At 45.3% G+C, this 23,144-nt stretch overlaps 1 protein-coding gene across 1 annotated transcript in view; it reads right to left on the reverse strand.

Moving 5' to 3' along the window:
• Nucleotides 1-4,719: 4,719 nt before the first annotated feature.
• LOC121546170 (IQ motif and SEC7 domain-containing protein 1-like) overlaps nt 4,720-23,144 on the reverse strand; it is a 49,764-nt gene continuing 31,339 nt past the window's right edge. Inside the window, exons 12-14 of the mRNA XM_041857233.2 lie at nt 22,302-22,490; nt 8,095-8,144; nt 4,720-6,350 (exon numbers count right to left, since the gene is read on the reverse strand). Coding sequence (XP_041713167.1) covers nt 5,061-6,350; nt 8,095-8,144; nt 22,302-22,490 — 1,529 coding nt within the window. The 3' untranslated portion in view covers nt 4,720-5,060. The remainder of the gene's footprint in view (nt 6,351-8,094; nt 8,145-22,301; nt 22,491-23,144) is intronic.

Below are 23,144 nucleotides of genomic sequence, written 5' to 3' on the forward strand. Positions count from 1 at the left end.
TATATCTCTGTTACTATATACTGTATATCTCTGTTATATATACTGTATATCTCTGTTACTATATACTGTATATCTCTGTTACTATATACTGTATATCTCTGTTATATATACTGTATATCTTTGTTATGTAAACTGTACATCTCTGCTGTATATAGTACCAGTCAAAAGTTTGGACACACCTACTCATTCCAGGATTTTTCTTTATTTTTGCTATTTTCTACATTGTAGAATAATAGTGAAGACGTCAAAACTATGAAATAACACATAAGGAATCATGAAATAACCAAAAATATATTTTATATTTGAGATTCTTCAAAGTAGCCACCCTTTGCTTTGATGACAGCTTTGCACACTCTTGGCATTCTCTCAACCAGCTTCATGAGGTAGTCACATGGAATGCATTTCAATTAACAGGTGTGCCTTGTTAAAAGTTCATTTGTGGAATTTCTTTCCATCTTAATGTGTTTGAGCCAATCAGTTGTATTGTGACAAGGTAGGGGTGGTATACAGAAGATAGCCCTATTTGGTAAAAGACCAAGTCCATATTGTGGCAAGAACAGCTCAAATAAGCAAAGAGAAACGACAGTCCATCGTTACTTTAAGACATGAAGGTCAGTCAAGTGCAGTCGCAAAACCCATCAAGCGCTATGATGAAACTGGCTCTCATGAGGACAGCCACAGGAAAGGAAGACCCAGAGTTATCTCTGCTGCAGAGTATAAGATCATTAGAGTTACTAGCTTCAGAAATTGCAGCCCAAATAAATGCTTCACAGAGTTCAAGTAACAGACACATCTCAACATCAACTGTTCAGAGGAGACTGCGTGAATCAGGCCTTCATGGTCAAATTGCTGCAAAGAAACCACTACTAAAGGACACCAATAATAAGAAGAGACTTGCTTGGAGGAGGAGGTGTGATGGTGTGGGGGTGCTTTGCTGGTGACACTGTCTGTGATTTATGAGCAATGGACATTACACTGGTGGAAATCTGTCCTTTGGTCTGATGAGTCCAAATTTGATATTTTTGGTTCCAACCGCCATATCTTTGTGAGACGCAGAGTAGGTGAACGGATGATCTCTGCATGTATGGTTCCCACCATGAAGCATGGAGGAGGAGGTGTGAGGGTGTGGGTGTGCTTAGCTGGAGACACTGTCAGTGATTTATTTAGAATTCAAGGCACACTTAACCAGCATGGCTACCACAGCATTCTGCAGCGGTACGCCATCCCATCTGGTTTGCGCTTAGTGGGACTATCATTTGTTTTTCAACAGGACAATGACCCAACACACCTCCAGGCTGTGTAAGGGCTATTTGACCAAGAAGGAGAGTGATGGAGTGCTGCATCAGATGACCTGGCCTCCACAATCCCCCGACCTCAACCCAATTGAGATGGTTGGGATGATTTGACCGCAGAGTGAAGGAAAAGCAGCCAACAAGTGTTCAGCATATGTGGGAACTCCTTCAAGACTGTTGGAAAAGCATTCCAGGTGAAGCTGGTTGAGAGAATGCCAAGAGTGTGCAAAGCTGTCATCAAGGCAAAGGGTGGCTACTTTGAAGAATCTAAAATATATTTTGATTTGTTTAACACTTTTATGGTTACTACATGATTCCATATGTGTTATTTCATAGTTTTGATGTCTTCACTATTATTCTACAATGTAGAATATAGTAAAAATAAAGAAAAACCCTTGAATGAGAAGGTGTGTCCAAACGTTGGACTGGTGCTGTATACCTCTGTTAGTTACTCTACTGACACCAATGTGTTCTGACACCCTCACTCCAATAACCTTCCTCTGTCTTTACAAAAACATCTACATTCCCTTTTACACATCTTTGTGTCTGAAACCTTTCTGTTTCTCTTAATTTTGTTCCTTGGTAATAATACAATAGTTGTTTGCGTTCGACTCAACAAGTGAGCTCGATCTCAACCAGTGAGAGTAAGCAGGTCTGTTCCATTACGCAACAACAACATGGGGATGTAAGATTCATTTATGTCTGAGCCAGGCAGAAACAGGCCATATGACTGTCTATCCACTTCCTGGTTCAACTGTCCACTTCCTGGTTCACCCTTGTCATAATCTATAATCTCCTCCTCTGGCAACATGAGGACACACAGCGAGCTCCAAAAGTATTGGGACAGTGACATTTTTTTTTGGGGGGGGGGGGTCTGTACTCCAGCACTTTGGATTTTAAATTATACAATCACTATGAGGTTAAAGTGCAATGTTTCTAAACACTTTTACATTAATGTGGATGCTACCATGATTACGGATAACCCTGAATAAATCATGAATAATGATGACTAAGAAAGTTACAGAGGCATAACTATCATACCCCCAACAATGCTAACCTCCCTTGTTATTGTAATAGTGAGAGGTTAGCATGTCTTGGGGGTATGATATAAAATGCTAACCTCCCCTGTTATTGTAATAGTGAGAGGTTAACATGTCTTGGGGGTATGATATAAAATGCTAACCTCCCTTGTTATTGTAATAGTGAGAGGTTAGCATGTCTTGGGGGTATGATATAGAATGCTAACCTCCCCTGTTATTGTAATAGTGAGAGGTTAACATGTCTTGGGGGTATGATATAAAATGCTAACCTCCCTTGTTATTGTAATAGTGAGAGGTTAGCATGTCTTGGGGGTATGATATAAAATGCTAACCTCCCTTGTTATTGTAATAGTGAGAGGTTAGCATGTCTTGGGGGTATGATATAAAATGCTAACCTCCCTTGTTATTGTAATAGTGAGAGGTTAGCATGTCTTGGGGGTATGATATAAAATGCTAACCTCCCTTGTTATTGTAATAGTGAGAGGTTAGCATGTCTTGGGGGTATGATATAAAATGCTAACCTCCCTTGTTATTGTAATAGTGAGAGGTTAGCATGTCTTGGGGGTATGATATAAAATGCTAACCTCCCTTGTTATTGTAATAGTGAGAGGTTAGCATGTCTTGGGGGTATGATATAAAATGCTAACCTCCCTTGTTATTGTAATAGTGAGAGGTTAGCATGTCTTGGGGGTATGATATAAAATGCTAACCTCCCTTGTTATTGTAATAGTGAGAGGTTAGCATGTCTTGGGGGTATGATATAAAATGCTAACCTCCCTTGTTATTGTAATGGTGAGAGGTTAGCATGTCTTGGGGGTATGATATAAAATGCTAACCTCCCTTGTTATTGTAATGGTGAGAGGTTAGCATGTCTTGGGGGTATGATATAAAATTCTAACCTGTATCTCCCGAGTGGCGCAGTGGTCTAAGGCTCTGCATCGCAGTGCTAGCTGTGCCACTAGAGATCCTGGTTCGAATCCAGGCTCTGTCGTAGCCGGCCGCGACCGGGAGACCCATGGGGCGGCGCACAATTGGCCCAGGATAAGGGAGGGAATGGCCGGCAGGGATGTAGCTCAGTTGGTAGAGCATGGTGTTTGCAACGCCAGGGTTGTGGGTTTGATTCCCACGGGGGGCCTGTATGTAAAAAAAATAATGTATGAACTCACTAACTGTAAGTTGCTCTGGATAAGAGTGTCTGCTTAATGTAAATGTCCTCCCTTGTTATTGTGAGAGGTTAGCATGTCTTGGGGGTATGATATAAAATGCTAACCTCCCTTGTTATGATATTGCTAACCTCCCTGGGCGTATGATATTTGTGTATCTGTAACTTTTTCACTCATTATTCATGATTCATTCAGGATTATCCGTAACCATGGTAGCATCCACATTAATGTAGAAGTGTTTAGAAACATATTCTATTCTTATTTACAATAAAAGTGACTCCAAAATGATACAAATGCATTTCTATTGGGCATCAAAATAACCTGAAACACAACCAAAACAAACAGCAAATGCATCCAACACGTTTGTAGAGTCACAAGCTTGATGTAATCATTGCGTGCTAAATGTTTGACTACTTTAATACACATAAGGGACTTTGTCCCAATACTTTTGGTCCCTCTAAAATGGGGGGACTATGTACAAAAAGTGCTGTAATTTCTAAATGGTTCACCCGATATGGAGGAGAAAACCCTCCAATTAAAGCTGACAGTCTGCACATTAACCTCACAGTCATTGTATCCTTTTAAACCTGCCGGAGTGCAGAGCCAAAACAAAACAAAAAAATTTGTCACTGTCCCAATACTGTTGTAGCTCAATGTATCATGAGGTCACACGTACATGAGCCCACAAAGACTATAGACGATCTATCTAAGAGACCGTCACTTTCCTTCTTCTCATGTCAATTACCAACCTCTGTACTGTCCATGAGTCACTGAATATATTTATAACTATCAAACGTTGTACTGTCCATAGGTCACTGAATATCTTCATAACTATCAACCTCTGTACTGTCCATAGGTCACCGAATATATTTATAACTATCAACCTTAACCTGAGTCAGTATCTTCCTCTTCCTCTTCAGTGAGTTAGTATCTTCCTCTTCCTCTTCAGTGAGTTAGTATCTTCCTCTTCAGTGAGTTAGTATCTTCCTCTTCAGTGAGTTAGTATCTTCCTCTTCAGTGAGTTAGTATCTTCCTCTTCCTCTTCAGTGAGTTAGTATCTTCCTCTTCAGTGAGTTAGTATCTTCCTCTTCAGTGAGTTAGTATCTTCCTCTTCCTCTTCAGTGAGTTAGTATCTTCCTCTTCCTCTTCAGTGAGTTAGTATCTTCCTCTTCCTCTTCAGTGAGTTAGTATCTTCCTCTTCCTCTTCAGTGAGTTAGTATCTTCCTCTTCCTCTTCAGTGAGTTAGTATCTTCCTCTTCCTCTTCAGTGAGTTAGTATCTTCCTCTTCCTCTTCAGTGAGTTAGTATCTTCCTATTCCTCTTCAGTGAGTTAGTATCTTCCTCTTCCTCGCTACCTGAATGTGAATCTGTGAGGGAACCGGAGGCGGAAGTAACACAGCCTGAGCAAGTACCGCCTCCTCCTCCTGCTTCTCCCAGAGCGCTGGCGGCCATATTGGATGACCTGGGCGTGGCCCCTCTTAAACCTGTAGTTGTCCTGGTCTGATGACCTCAGTCTGACGAGCGGTGTCCCCTGGTGTCTGGGAGGGTTGTTGCGTCTCCTGACACTCACACCACCGTGCTGATGCGGTTGATAGGCTTGGACTTGGAGCTGCCGGTGCTCCCCGTGCCCGTGCTGCTGGCGCTGCCCCCGCCAGACCCCTGGAGCTGGGGCGGCTGGCCGGGCTGCTGCTGGAGGGGGTGGGTGTAGGGGGAGAGAGGGGGGGGTAAAGGGGAGTGCAGAGGGGGAGGGGGTATGGAGGAGAGCGGGAGGTACTGGGTGTGGCTGTGGGCGGCGGCCTGCGGGATGTGACGGGCGGTAGGGGTCTGTGGGGGCGGGGTGCCAAAGATAAAGTGAGTCTGGTGCTGAGGGTGCTGGGCGGTAAGAGGGCTGGGGGACAGGCCGGGGTGGGGGCTGTGGTTGTGGGAATGAGCGGTAAGATGAGGGACGTGGGTGTGGGCGTGAGGGTGGGGCTGCGAGCGCGAGAGAGTAAGAGGGAGCTTGGCGCCTCCTCCTCCTCCTCCTCCTCCTCCTCCCCGACCGTGTGTGTGGTAGAGGGCTGGGGGCACCGGGGAGAGAGGGGAATGTGGAGAAAGGGGCGGAGCGGGGCATCCTACCCCCATAGAACCCCCCATGATGGTATAGCGCCCCCCCTGACCCTGTACACCATGCGGCTGCAGCTGGGCCAGCAGAGGCTCGGAGAGCTGCTGGAGCTGGGGGTGGGAGGGAACGGGACCGGGGCCCGGCCGCTTGGGGTCCCCCACCATGGGGCCCCTGTGGATGGTATGAGGCCCAGGGGCCCCCTGGGCGGTGGAGGAGGGCTGGCTGGGAGCGGGCCCTGTCTGGGCGTGGTAGTGGTGGTGGTGGTGGTAGGGTGGAGGAGGCTGCTGCCCCGCGATACTGTTGTGGCAGTACTGGGCGTGCAGGGCCTGGATCTTGGAGGGCCCTCCTGGGTCGGAGTGGCTGAGGGCGGAGGGGGAGTGTGGGGGCGGGCCGCCAGTGGTGGGCGGGGGGACAGGTGCAGGGTAGTGTGGCAGCCCAGGTGGGAGGAGAGGGGTGAGAGGACCAGGGGGCTTGGTGCTGGAGCGCTTGCTCCCGAACAGGGAACCCAGGAAGGATCCTCCACTGCCCCCTCCCCCTCCAGACCCGCTCCCCTGGGATCCAGTCCCCCTTCGGTCTCCACTGCTGGGACCCAGTGCCGTCGTCCCAGTAGCGGTGTGGTGATTTAGCCCCGGCCCACCCCCCACCCCCGTCCCGGGGCTCAGGATGGGGTGATGAGGCCGGTAGTAGCCGGGTGGCATTATACCTTCAGCCATGTGGGGGCGCTGGTGAGGCCGGGGACTGCTAATGATGGAGCCCTGGCGAGAGAGGGATAGGAGGAGAGTGTAGAGAGATGAGGAGAGAAAGAGAGGAGGGGGAGAGAGAGAGAGAGAGAGAGAGGAGAGGAGGGAGAGAGGAAACAGAGGAGATGAGGGAGAGAGGAGAGAGAGGAGACCGAGGGGAGGAGGGACAGAGGAGCGAGAGGGGAGGTGGGAGAGAGGAGAGAGAAGAAACAGAGGGGAGGAGGGAGATATGGGAGAGGTCGAGAGGAGAGAGAGCAGACAGAGGGGAGGAGGGAGAGAGGATAGGAGGGAGAGAGAGGAGAGGAGGGAGAGAAGAGAGAGGAGAGAGAGAAGAGAGAGGAGAGGAGGGAGAGAGGAGGGGAGGGGAGAGAGAGGAAACAGAGGGGAGGAAGGAGAGAGAGGAGAGCGAGGAGGAGGGAGAGAGGAGAGAGAGGAGAGGAGAGAGAGGCAACAGAGCGGAGGAGGGAGAGAGGAGATGAGTGAGAGAGGAGAGAGAAGAGAGGGGGTAGTGAGAGAGAGGAAACAGAGGGGAGGAGGGAGAGAGGAGAGAGGAAACAGAGGGGAAGAGGGAGAGAAGAGAGAGGAGACAGAGGAGTCAGAGGAGAGGAGGGAGAGAGGAGAGAGAGGAGACAGAGGGGAGGAGAGAGAGAGGAGAGAGAGGAGACAGAGGGGAGAAGGGAGAGAGGGGAAAGGAGGTAGAGAGGAGAGAGAGGAGACAGAGGGGAGGAGGGAGAGAAGAGAGAGAGGAGTCAGATGGGAGGAGGGAGAGAGGAGAGAGGGAAGAAGGGGGAGAGAGGAGAGAGAGGAGAGGAGGGAGAAGACAGAGAGAGGAGAGAGAGGAGGTTAGAGAGGAGACAGAGGGGAGGAGGGAGAGAAGAGAGAGAGGAGTCAGATGGGAGGAGGGAGAGAGGAGAGAGGGAAGAAGGGGGAGAGAGGAGAGAGAGGAGGTTAGAGAGAAGAGAGAGGAGAGGAGGGAGAAGGGGGAGAGAGGAGAGGAGGGAGCGAGGCAATAAATAAGGGAGAGGAATGGAGTTAGAGAGAGTGGAGAGAGAGGAGAGGGAGGAGAGAGGAGAGAGAGGGGAGGAGGGAGAGAGGAGAGGCAGGAGAGAGAGAGGAGAGGAGGGAGAGGAGAGAGAGGAGAGGGAGGAGAGAGGAGAGGAGAGGAGAGGAGAGGAGAGAGAGGAGAGGAGAGAGAGCAGACAGAGGTGAGGAGGGAGAGAGGAGATGAGGAGAGAGAGGAGAAGGGGGAGAGAGAGGAGAGAGGGTAGAGAGAGAGGAGACGTGTGGGGGAGAGGAGAGAGAGGAAACAGAGTGGAGGAGTGAGAGAGGAGAGACAGGAAACAGAGAGGAGAGAGGAGAGGAGGCAGAGCAGAGTAAGGAGGGTTAGGAAAGAGGGGATTAGTGTCAGTAAAGTGCTGTTTTTATTGCATCATTATGTGGACAGAACACAGGCACCTGTGGACACTGACCACAGCTGTTAAATAACACAATCCTATCAGCAACTGGTGAGGCAAACACATGCATGTAAGGCCATTTCAATCCACAACGATATCAACCAGTAGTTAATAGTACCATGCAGGGTATTGTGTACATCCAGAAGCATCATGCCATATTGCAGTGGTTGTTTGATTGGGGAGGACATGCCAGGAGACGTTAGCTTAGGGAGGAGAGCAGCACACATTTACTTCCAGAGTACTGTCCAGAGAGCCAACACTGTCCCCCACCCCCTCCCCCCTCTATACCAGACATCCAGACTTACTTCCAGAGTACTGTCCAGGGAGCCAGCACTGTTCCGGCGGCCCCGCTTTCCTGCACCCAGCAAGGAATAAGAAAAGTCATATTTTGTGGTATCATGTTGACGGCATTGTTGTTGCTGTGTCAGTAAACACAGAGATGAGATTCTAATGTGGATTATTTCTCTCTCAACTACAGTTCTCCTGTTGGACAGACAGCAGGTGGATACAGAGCATCATAAAATCTATCATAAAATAAAGTCATAAAATCTGATTTTAAACCTTAACCCTAACCATAACTACACTGCTAACCCTAATGCCTACCCTTGAATTGATTTTTGTTTGAATTAATTTTTACAATATAGTCAGTCTGTCGGTCTGTACAATAGTCAGAAATAGATTACACGAAGATAAGCCTACTTTTGCATGTTTCATTGATATCCAGAAAGCTTTTGATTTAAAAAAAAAGAAGGGATCTTTTAGCCTATAGTTTGTTAAAGACGGGTTGATGGGACATTTAATCACGCAATCCAGTCTCTATACAAAGTTCCAACTCTCTGTGTGTTAATGAATATCGTACAGATTTGTTTCCCACACCCTCGGGTGTAGTGGTCCTCTGTAGCTCAATTTGTAGAGCATGGCGCTTGTAACGCCAGGGTAGTGGGTTCGATCCCCAGGACCACCCATACGTAAAAATGTATGCACACATGACTGTAAGTCGCTTTGGATAAAAGCGTCTGCTAAATGGCATATTATTATATTATTATATTATTAAAACAAGGAGTCGCCTTTTATCACCGACTTTGTTTTCTATGTTTAGAAATTATTTGGCAAAAATAAATAAACAGTTAAATATTGGAGTAAGATTTGATGATGAAACGCTAAGTATCCTTTTATATGCCGATGATATTATTTCGATGGCAGAAGCTGAACAAGACCTGCAGAACACGTTTTTATGTGTAAAAGACGGAGACTCATGATCAATCAGACAAAAACACAGATAATGCACTTTAGAAAACCAGGTACTAAGAGAATAGTTCTTCCGTTTTGGTGAAGACATTCTGGAGAGAAATATTTGGGTATTTTTACTGATGAACACGTGACCTTTCTATACGGAACATCTTCCCGACTCAGCAAGTAACGCTCTTAGGGGGAGTTATAGGAAAAACTAAAACCCTCAAAATATATTGGATATGCTACGTATTCCAAACTGTATCAGACACGCGTGTGTCCTGTTCTGGACTATTCTGCAGGACTGTGGGGTGCTAAGAGGTCTCCGAAAAACGAACACGTCCATAACAGTACGTTACTTTTTAGGCGTCCAGAAGTTTGCACCTATCTTTGCAATAACTGGGGACACGGGCTGGGAACCCTGTGAGGTGAGATGGAAGGTGTGTATGGTGAAAACTTTGGAATAGACTGTTGGATATGCCAACTGCCAGAATAGACTGTTGGATATGCCAACTGCCAGAATAGACTGTTGGATATGCCAACTGCCAGAATAGACTGTTGGATATGCCAACTGCCAGAATAGACTGTTGGATATGCCAACTGCCAGAATAGACTGTTGGATATGCCAACTGCCAGAATAGACTGTTGGATATGCCAACTGCCAGAATAGACTGTTGGATATGCCAACTGCCAGAATAGACTGTTGGATATGCCAACAGCCAGAATAGACTGTTGGATATGCCAACTGCCAGAATAGACTGTTGGATAGGCCAACTGCCAGAATAGACTGTTGGATATGCCAACTGCCAGAATAGACTGTTGGATATGCCAACTGCCAGAATAGACTGTTGGATAGGCCAACTGCCAGAATAGACTGTTGGATATGCCAACTGCCAGAATAGACTGTTGGATATGCCAACTGCCAGAATAGACTGTTGGATATGCCAACTGCCAGAATAGCCAGTAAAGTTTTTCAATGGGATCTATCCATAGGGGGAGACTGGGCAACTGAAATGTCTGACCTTTTCCAACAGTCTGACTGTGAACATCTGTATGACAACCAAATTAAGGGAGACAAAGATATTATTAAAAAACAACTGATGATGCAATATGAAAAAAAATGGGTGGAGGAGATTAATCATTAACCCAAATTAAGAACCTTTTTGTTTGATTAAGGGTGAATTGGTGTGTGAGAGATATATAATGTTTAACCTACCTAAAAGCAAGAGATGGCTATGGTATGATCAGGGACATTGTCTCTGTGTATTGAAACAGGTCGGTATTGTGGTGAAACGGAAGAGGAAAGACTATGTAACTATCGTGACCTGGAAGAAATAGAGAATGAAACTCATTCTATCCTCTACTGCCCTTTCTACCACGATATACGCTTGGTCTGATTCCAGACAGCCCACCAGATATACCCTGGCATTATGTAGCTGAGGAGACAGACCACCAGATATACCCTGGCATTATGTAGCTGAGGAGACAGACCACAAGATATACCCTGGCATTATGTGGCTGAGGAGACAGACCACCAGATATACCCTGGCATTATGTGGCTGAGGAGACAGACCACCAGATATACCCTGGCATTATGTGGCTGAGGAAACAGACCACCAGATATACCCTGGCATTATGTAGCTGAGGAGACAGACCACCAGATATACCCTGGCATTATGTGGCTGAGGAGACAGACCACCAGATATACCCTAGCATTATGTGGCTGAGGAGACAGACCACCAGATATACCCTGGCATTATGTGGCTGAGGACACAGACCACCAGATATACCCTGGCATTATGTGGCTGAGGAGACAGACCACCAGATATACCCTGGCATTATGTAGCTGAGGAGACAGACCACCAGATATACCCTGGCATTATGTAGCTGAGGAGACAGACCACCAGATATACCCTGGCATTATGTGGCTGAGGAGACAGACCACCAGATATACCCTGGCATTATGTGGCTGAGGAGACAGACCACCAGATATACCCTGGCATTATGTGGCTGAGGAGACAGACCACCAGATATACCCTGGCATTATGTGGCTGAGGAGACAGACCACCAGATATACCCTGGCATTATGTGGCTGAGGAGACAGACCACCAGATATACCGCGGCATTATGTGGCTGAGGAGACAGACCACCAGATATACCCTGGCATTATGTGGCTGAGGAGACAGACCACCAGATATACCCTGGCATTATGTAGCTGAGGAGACAGACCACCAGATATACCCTGGTATTATGTGGCTGAGGAGACAGACCACCAGATATACCCTGGCATTATGTAGCTGAGGAGACAGACCACCAGATATACCCTGGCATTATGTAGCTGAGGAGACAGACCACCAGATATACCCTGGCATTATGTAGCTGAGGAGACAGACCACCAGATATACAGTGCCTAGCAAAAGTATTAATCCCCCTTGGCATTTTTCCTATTTTGTTGCATTATAACCTGTAATTTAAATTGATTTTCATTTGGATTTCATGTAATGGACATACACAAAATAGTCCAAATTGGTGAAGTGAAATTAAAAAAATAACTTGTTTCAGAAAATGCAAAAAAATAAATAATGGAAATGTGGAGCGTGCATATGCTATGAAGCCCCTAAATAATATCTGGTGCAACCAGTTACCTTCAGAAGTCACATCATTAGTTAAATAAAGTCCACCTGTGTGCAATCTAAGTTTCACATGATCTCAGTATATATACACCTGTTCTGAAAGGCCCCAGAGTCTGCAACACCACTAAGCAAGGGGCACCACCAAGCAAGCTGCACCATGAAGACCAAGGAGCTCTCCAAACAGGTCAGGGACAACGTTGTGGAGAAGTACAGATCAGGGTTGGGTTATAAAAAAAAATCTGAAACTTTGAACATCCCACGGTGCACCATTAAATCCATTATTAAAAAATGGAAAGAATATGGCACCACAACAAACCTGCTAAGAGAGGGCCGCCCACCAAAACTCACGGACCAGGCAAGAAGGACATTAATCAGAGAGGCAACAAAGAGACCAAAGATAACCATGAAGGAGCTGCAAAGCTCCACAGCAGAGATTGGAGTATCTGTCCATAGGACCACTTTAAGCCGTACACTCCACAGAGCTGGGCTTTATGGAAGAGTGGCCAGAAAAAAGCCATTGCTTAAAGAAAAAAATAAGAAAAAACTTTTGGTGTTCGCCAAAAGGCATGTGGGAGACCCCCCAAACATATGGAAGAAGGTACTCTGGTCAGATGAGACTAAAATTGAGCTTTTTGGCCATCAAGCAAAACGCTATGTCTGGCGCAAACCCAACACCTCTCATCACCCCGAGAACACCATCCCCAGCATGTTGGTGGCAGCATCATGCTGTGGGGATGTTTTTCATCGGCAGGGACTGGTCAGAATTGAAGGAATGATGGATGGCGCTAAATACAGGGAAATTCTTGAGGGAAACCTGTTTCAGACTTCCAGAGATTTGAGACTGGGATGCAGGTTCACCTTCCAGCAGGACAATGACCCTAAGCATACTGCTGAAGCAACACTCGATTGGTTTAAGGGGAAACATTTAAATGTCTTGGAATCAAAGCCCAGACCTCAATCCAATTGAGAATCTGTGGTATGACTTAAAGATTGCTGTACACCAGCGGAACCCATCCAACTGGAAGGAGCTGGAGCAGTTTTGCCTTGAAGAATGGGAAGAAAATCCCAGTGGCTACATGTGCCAAGCTTATAGAGACATGTATGTGTGTGTGTATGTGTATGTGTGTGTGTGTGTGTGTGTGTGTGTGTGTGTGTGTGTGTGTGTGTGTGTGTGTGTGTGTGTGTGTGTGTGTGTGTGTGTGTGTGTGTGTGTGTGTGTGTGTGTGTGTGTGTGTGTGTGTGTGTGTGTATGTATGTATATTTTTTACTACTCTAGGAATTAATATATATTATATTATATAAAATTAATTATTGTTTGGATAACCTTATTTACTATTTATTATTATTAATCTTATTATTATTTATTTGATCTATATACAGTTGAAGTCTGAAGTTTACATACACCTTAGCCAAATACATTTAAACTCAGTTTTTCACAATTCCTGACACTTAATCCTAGTAAAAATTCCCTGTCTTAGGTCAGTTAGGATCACCACTTTATTTTAAGAATGTGAAATGTCCGAATAATAGTAGAGAGAATGATTTATTTCAACTTTTGTTTATTTCATCAGAAGTTCAGAAGTTTACATACACTCAATTAGTATCTGGTAGCATTGCCTTTAAATTGTTTAACTTGGGTCAAACGTTTCGGGTAGCCTTCCACAAGCTTCCCACAATAAGTTGGGTGAATTTTGGTCCATTCCTCCTGACAGAGCTGATGTAACTGAGTCAGGTATGTAGGCCTCCTTGCTCGCACAAGCTTTTTCAGTTCTGCCCACACATTTTCTATAGGATTGAGGTTAGGGCTTTGTGATGGCCACTCCAATACCTTGACTTTGTTGTCCTTAAGCCATTTTGCCACAACTTTGGAAGTATGGTTGGGGTCATTGTCCATTTGGAAGACCCCATTTGCGACCAAGCTTTAACTTCCTGACTAATGTCTTGAGATGTTGCTTCAATATATCCACATAATTTTCCTTCCTCATGATGCCATCTATTTTGTGAAGTGCACCAGTCCCTCCTGCAGCAAAGCACCCCCACAGCATGATGCTGCCACCCCTGTGCTTCACGGTTGGGATGGTGTTCTTCGGCTTGCAAGCTCCCCCCTTTTTCCTCCAAACATAACGATGGTCATTATGGCCAAACAGTTCTATTTTTGTTTCATCAGACCAGAGGACATTTCTCCAAAAAGTACGATCTTTGTCCCCATGTGCAGTTGCAAACCATAGTCTGGCTTTTTTATGGCGGTTTTGGAGCAGTGGCTTCTTCCTTGCTGAGCGGCCTTTCAGGTTATGTCGATATAGGACTCGTTTTACTGTGGATATAGATACTTTCATACCTGTTTCCTCCTGCATCTTCACAAGGTCCTTTGCTGTTGTTCTGGGATTGATTTGCACTTTTCGCACCAAAGTACGTTAATCTCTAGGAGACAGAACGCGTCTCCTTCCTGAGCAGTATGACGGCTGCGTGGTCCCATGGTGTTTATACTTGCGTACTATTGTTTGTATAGATGAACGTGGTACCTTCAGGCGTTTGGAACTTGCTCCCAAGGATGAACCAGACTTGTGGAGGTCTACACATTTTTTTCTGAGGTTTTGGTTGATTTCTTTTGATTTTCCCATGATGTCAAGCAAAGAGGCACTGAGTTTGAAGGTAGGCCTTGAAATACATCCACATGTACGACTCAAATGATGTCAATTAGCCTATCAGAAGCTTCTAAAGCCATGACATCATTTTCTGTAATTTTCCAAGCTGTTTAAAGGCACAGTCAACTTAGTGTATGTAAACTTCTGACCCACTGGAATTGTGATACAGTGAATTATAAGTGAATTATCTGTCTGTAAAAAATTGTTGGAAAAATTACTTGTGTCATGCACAAAGTGGGGGAAAAAAGGATTTAGTCAGCCACCAATTGTGCAAGTTCTCCCACTTAAAAAGATGAGAGAGGCCTGTAATTTTCATCATAGGTACACGTCAACTATGACAGACAAAATGAGAAAAGAAAATCCAGAAAATCACATTGTAGGATTTTTTATGAATTTATTTGCAAATTATGTTGGAAAATAAGTATTTGGTCAATAACAAAAGTTTCTCAATACTTTGTTATATACCCTTTGTTGGCAATGACACAGGTCAAACGTTTTCTGTAAGTCTTCACAAGGTTTTCACACACTGTTGCTGGTATTTTGGCCCATTCCTCCATGCAGATCTCCTCTAGAGCAGTGATGTTTTGGGGCTGTCGCTGGACAACACGGACTTTCAACTCCCTCCAAAGATTTTCTATGGGATTGAGATCTGGAGACTGGCTAGGCCACTCCAGGACCTTGAAATGCCCGGGCGGTGTGTTTGGGATCATTGTCATGCTGAAAGACCCAGCCACGTTTCATCTTCAATGCGGTTTTCACTCAAAATCTGAAGATACATGGCCCCATTCATTCTTTCCTTTACACGGATCAGTCGTCCTGGTCCCTTTGCAGAAAAACAGCCCCAAAGCATGATGTTTCCACCCCCATGCTTCACAGTAGGTATGGTGTTCTTTGGATGCAACTCAGCATTCTTTGTCCTCCAAACACGACGAGTTGAGTTTTTACCAAAAAGTTATATTTTGGTTTCATCTGACCATATGACATTCTCCCAATCCTCTTCTGGATCATCCAAATGCACTCTAGCAAACTTCAGACGGGCCTGGACATGTACTGGCTTAAGCAGGGGGACACGTCTGGCACTGCAGGATTTGAGTCCCTGGCGGCGTAGTGTGTTACTGATGGTAGGCTTTGTTACTTTGGTCCCAGCTCTCTGCAGGTCATTCACTAGGTCCCCCCATGTGGTTCTGGGATTTTTGCTCACCGTTCTTGTGATCATTTTGACCCCACGGGGTGAGATCTTGCTTGGAGCCCCAGATCGAGGGAGATTATCAGTGGTCTTGTATGTCTTCCATTTCCTAATAATTGCTCCCACAGTTGATTTCTTCAAACCAAGCTGCTTACCTATTGCAGATTCAGTCTTCCCAGCCTGGTGCAGGTCTACAATTTTGTTTCAGGTGTCCTTTGACAGCTCTTTGGTCTTGGCCATAGTGGAGTTTGGAGTGTGACTGTTTGAGTTTGTGGACAGGTGTCTTTTATACTGATAACAAGTTCAAACAGGTGCCATTAATACAGGTAACGAGTGGAGGACAGAGACGCCTCTTAAAGAAGAAGTTACAGGTCTGTGAGAGCCAGAAATCTTGCTTGTTTGTAGGTGACCAAATACTTATTTTCCACCATAATTTGCAAATAAATTCATTAAAAATCCTACAATGTGATTTTCTGGAGAAAAAAAATCTCAATTTGTCTTTCATAGTTGACGTGTACCTATGATGAAAATTACAGGCCTCTCTCATCTTTTTAACCCTCCCGTTGTCCTAGGGTCAAAATGACCCGCCACTGTGTTGAACCAACTTTATTTAATTTTTATATTTTTGGGATCATTTGTGAGAAGAAGTCTCACTGCCTCCTTCTCACAAATGATCCCAAAAATATAAAAATTAAATAAAGTTGGTTCAACACAGTGGCGGGTCATTTTGACCCTAGGACAACGGGAGGGTTAAGTGGGAGAACTTGCACAATTGGTGGCTGACTAAATACTTTTTTCCCCCACTGTGTGTATATATATATATATATATATATAAATATATATATATATATATATATATATATATATATATATATATATATATATATATATATATATATATATGTATATATATACACTACCAGTCAAAAGTTTTTGACACACCTACTCATTCAAGGGTTTTTCTTTATTTTTACTATTTTTTACATTGTAGAATAATAGTGAAGGGCTCAACACCATGATATAACACAATATGTAATCACGCAGTAACCTTTCATTTTTTTAAATGTCTTTACAAATCAAAATATATTTTATATTTCTGATTCTTCAAATAGTCACCCTTTGCTTTGATGACAGCTTTGCACACTCTTGGCATTCTCTCAACCAGCTTCATGAGGTAGTCACCTGGAATGCATTACCAGGTGTGCCTTTTTAAAAGTGAATTTGTGGAATTTCTTTCCTTCTTAATGCGTTTGAGCCAATCAGTTGTGTTGTGACAAGGTAGGGTTGGTATACAGAAGATAGCCCTATTAGGTAAAAGACCAAGTCCATTTTTATGGCAAGAACAGCTCAAATAAGCAAAGAGAAATGACAGTCCATCATCACTTTAAGACATGAAGGTCAGTCAATACAGAACATTTCAAGAACTTCGAAAGTTTCTTCAAGTGTAGTCGCAAAAACCATGAAGCGCTATGATGAAACGGGCTGTCATGAGGACCGCCACAGGAATGGAAGACCCAGATTTACCTCTGCTGCAGAGGATAAGTTCATTAGAGTTACCAGCCTCAGATATTGCAGGCCAAATAAATACTTCACAGAGTTCATGGCAACTGAGCTGAGCTGAGCAACAACTGAGCTGAGCTGAGAAGGAGGTTGTCGGGTAAGCTTGGCGTCGGGTAAGTTTGGCTTTATACATAGCTTGGGTTTGTCGAGTAAGGCTTAAACTACGTATTTAGATTGTAGTTAGGTATTGTAGGTAGGTATTGTGGGTTGTTGTATGTAATTATTGTAGGTTAGTACTGTATTCGGCGGTGCCGGGTGTAGCACGAAGCTAGCTAGCTAGCTAACTCACCACCTGGACTAGCTGGCGAGTAGCTATTAGCAACGGTATAGTTGTTTCACGCCTGAGAGTGCTTGTAATTACGCCAGCTGGCTGCCTACAATAATTACATACAATAATTACATACAAGAACTGCCTACCATTCAGCTGTTTTCTAACCTCATTGTCTGAACCGTTAACGTTAGGTAGCAAGTGGCTACTGTGCTTAAAATTTAGCTAGCTTGTTGCTACCTGGATAGCTACTAGCAAACAATAGCTGGAACGACCGAGCGAACAGACGCGAACTGGCTGAGTCAATTCAGTGGCTAGCTTTGCACTTGGCTAGCTAACAGTAGCTGCTAGGGGTAAGTCATAACCTGCACTTGTGTTTTGTTTTTTACATATTGATAGCCCGAGTCGTTCAAGGAATTCGGGACTTGGGTGACTAGTTAACGTTAGTTTGGCTCTCTTTGTGTTCGTGCCGTGAAAGGAGGGGTTCTTCTTTGTCTGAAAGCAATGGCTAGCTAGTTTGCTAACTATTCTAGCTAACTAACTGGCTGAATAAGTTGACGACGGACTCGCTCAAGCTGTCGGGACTAACCCACAACGTTAGACACGGACACGAACGATCTGCTTGCGTGTTGATACACTGGTGGTTTGTTGTGGCTGAGTATTGGCGCTAAACCGTGTTGTTGGAGACCGGCATGCTAGCTGGCTGTGGCGTCTTATGACGAGGTGCCCGGACATTTTTCACGGAATAATACTGCACCTAGTTAGCTAGCTGAATAAACTAAGTTAGTCTATTCCTAGAAAACATTGAACCGCTGTAGTTTACAACAATTATAGTTTCTGAGGTGGAAGTTGGGAGAGTTATATTTGGGAGTTGTGGTGAGGGAGGCCCCGCTCTCTCCTTTCCCAGATGTTTAGTTCATTTCATTCCGATCTCCTCTGCATTATTGTAGCCATCTGCTGCAGCCTGTCAACTATGCATCTGCCTATGCCTGTTCTCTCCTCTCCGCACAGGCTACACAAACGCCTCACACCGCGTGGCTGCTGCCTCTCTAACCTGGTGGTCCCTGCACGCACGACCCACGTGGAGTTCCAGGTCTCAGGCAGCCTCTGGAACTGCCGTTCTGCTGCCAACAAGGCAGAGTTCATCTCAGCCTATGCTACCCTCCAGTCCCTCGACTTCTTGGCACTGACGGAAACTTGGATTACCACTGAAAACACTGCTACTCCTGCTGCTCTCTCCTCGTCTGACCATGTGTTCTCGCATACCCCGAGAGCATCTGGTCAGCGGGGTGGTGGCACAGGAATCCTCATCTCTCCCAAGTGGACATTCTCAATTTTTCCCCTGACCCATCTGTCTATCTCCTCATTTGAATTCCATGCTGTCACAGTCACTAGCCCATTTAAGCTTAATATCCTTGTCATCTATCGCCCTCCAGGTTCCCTTGGAGAGTTCATCAATGAGCTTGACGCCTTGATAAGTTCCTTTCCTGAGGATGGCTCACCCCTCACAGTTCTGGGGGATTTCAACCTCCCTACGTCTACATTTGACTCATTTCTCTCTGCCTCCTTCTTTCCACTCCTCTCCTCTTTTGACCTCACCCTCTCACCGTCCCCCCCTACTCACAAGGCAGGCAATACGCTTGACCTCATCTTCACTAGATGCTGTTCTTCTACTAATCTCACTGCAACTCCCCTCCAAGTCTCCGACCACTACTTTGTATCCTTTTCTCTCTCCCTCTCCTCCAACACTACTCACTCTGCCCCTACACAGATGGTAATGCGCCGTCGCAACCTTCGCTCTCTCTCTCCCGCTACTCTCTCCTCTTCCATCCTATCATCTCTTCCCTCTGCTCAATCCTTCTCCCTCCAATCTCCTGATTCTGCCTCCTCAACCCTCCTCTCCTCCCTTTCTGCATCCTTTGACTCTCTATGTCCCCTATCCTCCCGGCCGGCTCGGTCCTCCCCTCCAGCTCCGTGGCTTGATGACTCATTGCGAGCTCACAGAACAGAGCTCCGGGCAGCTGAGCGGAAATGGAAGAAAACTAGACTCCCTGCGGACCTGGCATCTTTTCACTCCCTCCTCTCTACATTTTCTTCATCTGTTTCTGCTGCTAAGGCCACTTTCTACCACTCTAAATTCCAAGCATCCGCCTCTAACCCTAGGAAGCTCTTTGCCACATTCTCCTCCCTGCTGAACCCCCCTCCTCCCTCTCTGTGGATGACTTCGCCAACCATTTTGAAAAGAAGGTTGACGACATCCGATCCTCGTTTGTTAAGTCAAATGACACTGCTGGTCCTGCTCACACTGCCCTACCCTATGCTTTGACTTCTTTCTCCCCTCTCTCTCCAGATAAAATCTTGCGACTTGTGACGGCAGGCCGCCCAACAACCTGCCCGCTTGACCCTATCCCCTCCTCTCTTCTCCAGACCATCTCCGGTGACCTTCTCCCTTACCTCACCTCGCTGATCAACTCATCCTTGACCGCTGGCTATGTCCCTTCCGTCTTCAAGAGAGCGAGAGTTGCACCCCTTCTCAAAAACCAACACTCGATCCCTCTGATGTCAACAACTACAGACCAGTATCCCTTCTTTCTTTTCTCTCCAAAACTATTGAGCGTGCCGTCTTTAGCCAACTCTCTTGCTATCTCTCTCAGAATGACCTTCTTGATCCAAACCAGTCAGGTTTCAAGACTGGTCATTCAACTGAGACTGCTCTTCTCTGTGTCACGGAGGCTCTCCGCACTGCTAAAGCTAACTCTCTCTCCTCTGCTCTTGTCCTTCTAGACCTGTCTGCTGCCTTTGATACTGTGAACCATCAGATCCTCCTCTCCACCCTCTCCGAGCTGGGCATCTCCGGCGCGGCTCACTCTTGGATTGCGTCCTACCTGACAGGTCGCTCCTACCAAGTGGCGTGGTGAGAAGCTGTCTCCGCACCACGTGCTCTCACCACTGGTGTCCCCCAGGGCTCAGTTCTAGGCCCTCTCCTATTCTCGCTATACACCAAGTCACTTGGCACTGTCATATCCTCACATGGCCTCTCCTATCATTGCTACGCTGACGACACACAACTAATCTTCTTCTTTCCCCCTTCTGATAACCAGGTGGCGAATCGCATCTCTGCATGTCTGGCAGACATATCAGTATGGATGACGGATCACCACCTCAAGCTGAACCTCGGCAAGACGGAGCTGCTCTTCCTCCCGGGAAGGGGACTGCCCATTCCATGATCACGCCATCACGGTTGACAACTCCGTTGTGTCCTCCTCCCAGAGTGCGAAGAGCCTTGGCGTGACCCTGGACAACACCCTGTCGTTCTCCGCTAACATCAAGGCGGTGACCCGATCCTGTAGGTTCATGCTCTACAACATCCGGAGAGTACGACCCTGCCTTACACAGGAAGCGGCACAGGTCCTAATCCAGGCACTTGTCATCTCCCGTCTGGATTACTGCAACTCGCTGTTGGCTGGGCTCCCTGCCTGTGCCATTAAACCCCCTACAACTCATCCAGAATGTCGCAGCCCGTCTGGTGTTCAACCTTCCCAAGTTCTCTCACGTCACCCCGCTCCTCCGCACACTCCACTGGCTTCCAGTTGAAGCTCGCATCTGCTACAAGACCATGGTGCTTGCCTACGGAGCTGTGAGGGGAACGGCACCTCCGTACCTTCAGGCTCTGATCAGTCCCTACACCCAAACGAGGGCACTGCGTTCATCCACCTCTGGCCTGCTGGCTCCCTACCTCTGCGGAAGCATAGTTCCCACTCAGCCCAGTCAAAACTGTTCGCTGCTCTGGCACCCCAATGGTGGAACAAGCTCCCTCACGACGCCAGGACAGCGGAGTCACTCACCACCTTCCGGAGACATTTGAAACCCCACCTCTTTAAGGAATACCTGGGATAGGATAAAGTAATCCTTCTACCCCCCAAAAAAAAAAAACATTGTAAAGTGGTTATCCCACTGGCTATAAGGTGAATGCACCTATTTGTAAGTCGCTCTGGATAAGAGCGTCTGCTAAATGACGTAAATGTAAAAATGTAAATGTATTTGAAGAATCTCAAATATAAAATATATTTTTATTTGTTTAACACTTTTTGGGTTACTACATGATTCCATATGTGTTATTTCATAGTTTTGATGTCTTCTCTATTATTCTACAATATAGAAAATAGTAAAAATAAAGAACATCCCTTGAATGAGTAGGTGTGTCCAAATTTTTGACTGGTACTGTATATATCTTTTTTTCACTCTTTATGCGATGCGCACTGCAGAGAACACCGGAAGAAGAATGATCACGGTAAATTATTGTAATGTTTGTTTATTTGTCAATTAATCCCATAAGGGAAGGTTTGCCAACTGCGGATTTGACACAAAAAATTAAATGTAATTCATTCAATAATTCATTCATTAATTCATTCATATAGCCAATTTTGACTTTGCAACTGGCCCATGTAACGAAAATCGCTCAGTTCTTCCTCAAGGACAAGACTCGTCCCAATAAACGTCAACCTGCTGCAATAACAGTTCCTTAGCACTGTGCTCTCTCTCTCTTTCTGTGGATCACGATCTGTTCTATAATTAAACACTTCCCTCCCTCACAACACAGCAGGCCTTGGCTCCGACCTTCAGTCAGAATGACTGTCCAACGCCCTGCTGAATGACTGTTTGTTTCAAATCACTTTGTTTCGTCTAACACTCTATTGACATCTTCACAAAATGACAAACATTTTTTTAAAAATTATATTTATATATATATATTATATAAAATTATTAAATTATATTACATTTATATTTCAATTTTAGATGTTTAAAAAGTTAAGTGAGCATTTAACTGCCAGCGAAAAGCTATTTATAAGGTTGTTTTTGTTAAGGTTGTATTTATAAGATAGAAAGTATTTCACACATGTATTTGACCCAGGTCTGGTGTCCAGTATGTCTGTCCAATGTGTGTGTGTGTGTCTGTCTGTCATGTGTGTGTGTCTACCTGTGTATATACCTGTGTCTGCTAGGTCTCTCAGTGATGAGCTGAGCGCGGTACGTTTTAGTCCGTCTGCAGAGACATAGCTGTCGTCCAGACTGGGCCTACCCAGAGTGCCGTTCACCGCCTTCACGCCGCAGCTAGGACCAACACCGCCAGACCCGTCCACAACTTGCCTCATCACTCCTTTCTGCTTCTCCAACTCCGCTGTAGAGAGAGAGAGAGAGAGAGAGAGAGAGAGAGAGAGAGAGAGAGAGAGAGAGAGAGAGAGAGAGAGAGAGAGAGAGAGAGAGAGAGAGAGAGAGAGAGAGAGAGAGAGAGAGAGAGAGAGAGAGAGAGAGAGAGAGAGAGAGAGAGAGAGAGAGAAGAGACCAAGAAGCGAGTAGAGAATAAGAGTGGGAAGGGATTACTTTGCTTTAAAAGGTAAATGGTTATCACATTAGAGATTACTTTGCTTTAAAAGGTATATGGTTATCACATTAGAGATTACTTTGCTTTAAAAGGTATATGGTTATCACATTAGGGATTACTTTGCTTTAAAAGGTATATGGTTATCACATTAGGGATTACTTTGCTTTAAAGGGTAAATGGTTATCACATTAGGGATTATTTTGCTTTAAAAGGTATATGATTATCACATTAGGGATTACTTTGCTTTAAAAGGTATATGGTTATCACATTAGGGATTACTTTGCTTTAAAAGGTATATGGTTATCACATTAGGGATTACTTTGCTTTAAAATGTTTATGGTTATCACATTAGGGATTACTTTGCTTTAAAAGGTAAATGGTTATCACATTAGGGATTATTTTGCTTTAAAAGGTATATGATTATCACATTAGGGATTACTTTGCTTTAAA

Source organism: Coregonus clupeaformis, chromosome 30 (assembly GCF_020615455.1).
Source record: "Coregonus clupeaformis isolate EN_2021a chromosome 30, ASM2061545v1, whole genome shotgun sequence".
NCBI lineage: Eukaryota > Metazoa > Chordata > Actinopteri > Salmoniformes > Salmonidae > Coregonus > Coregonus clupeaformis.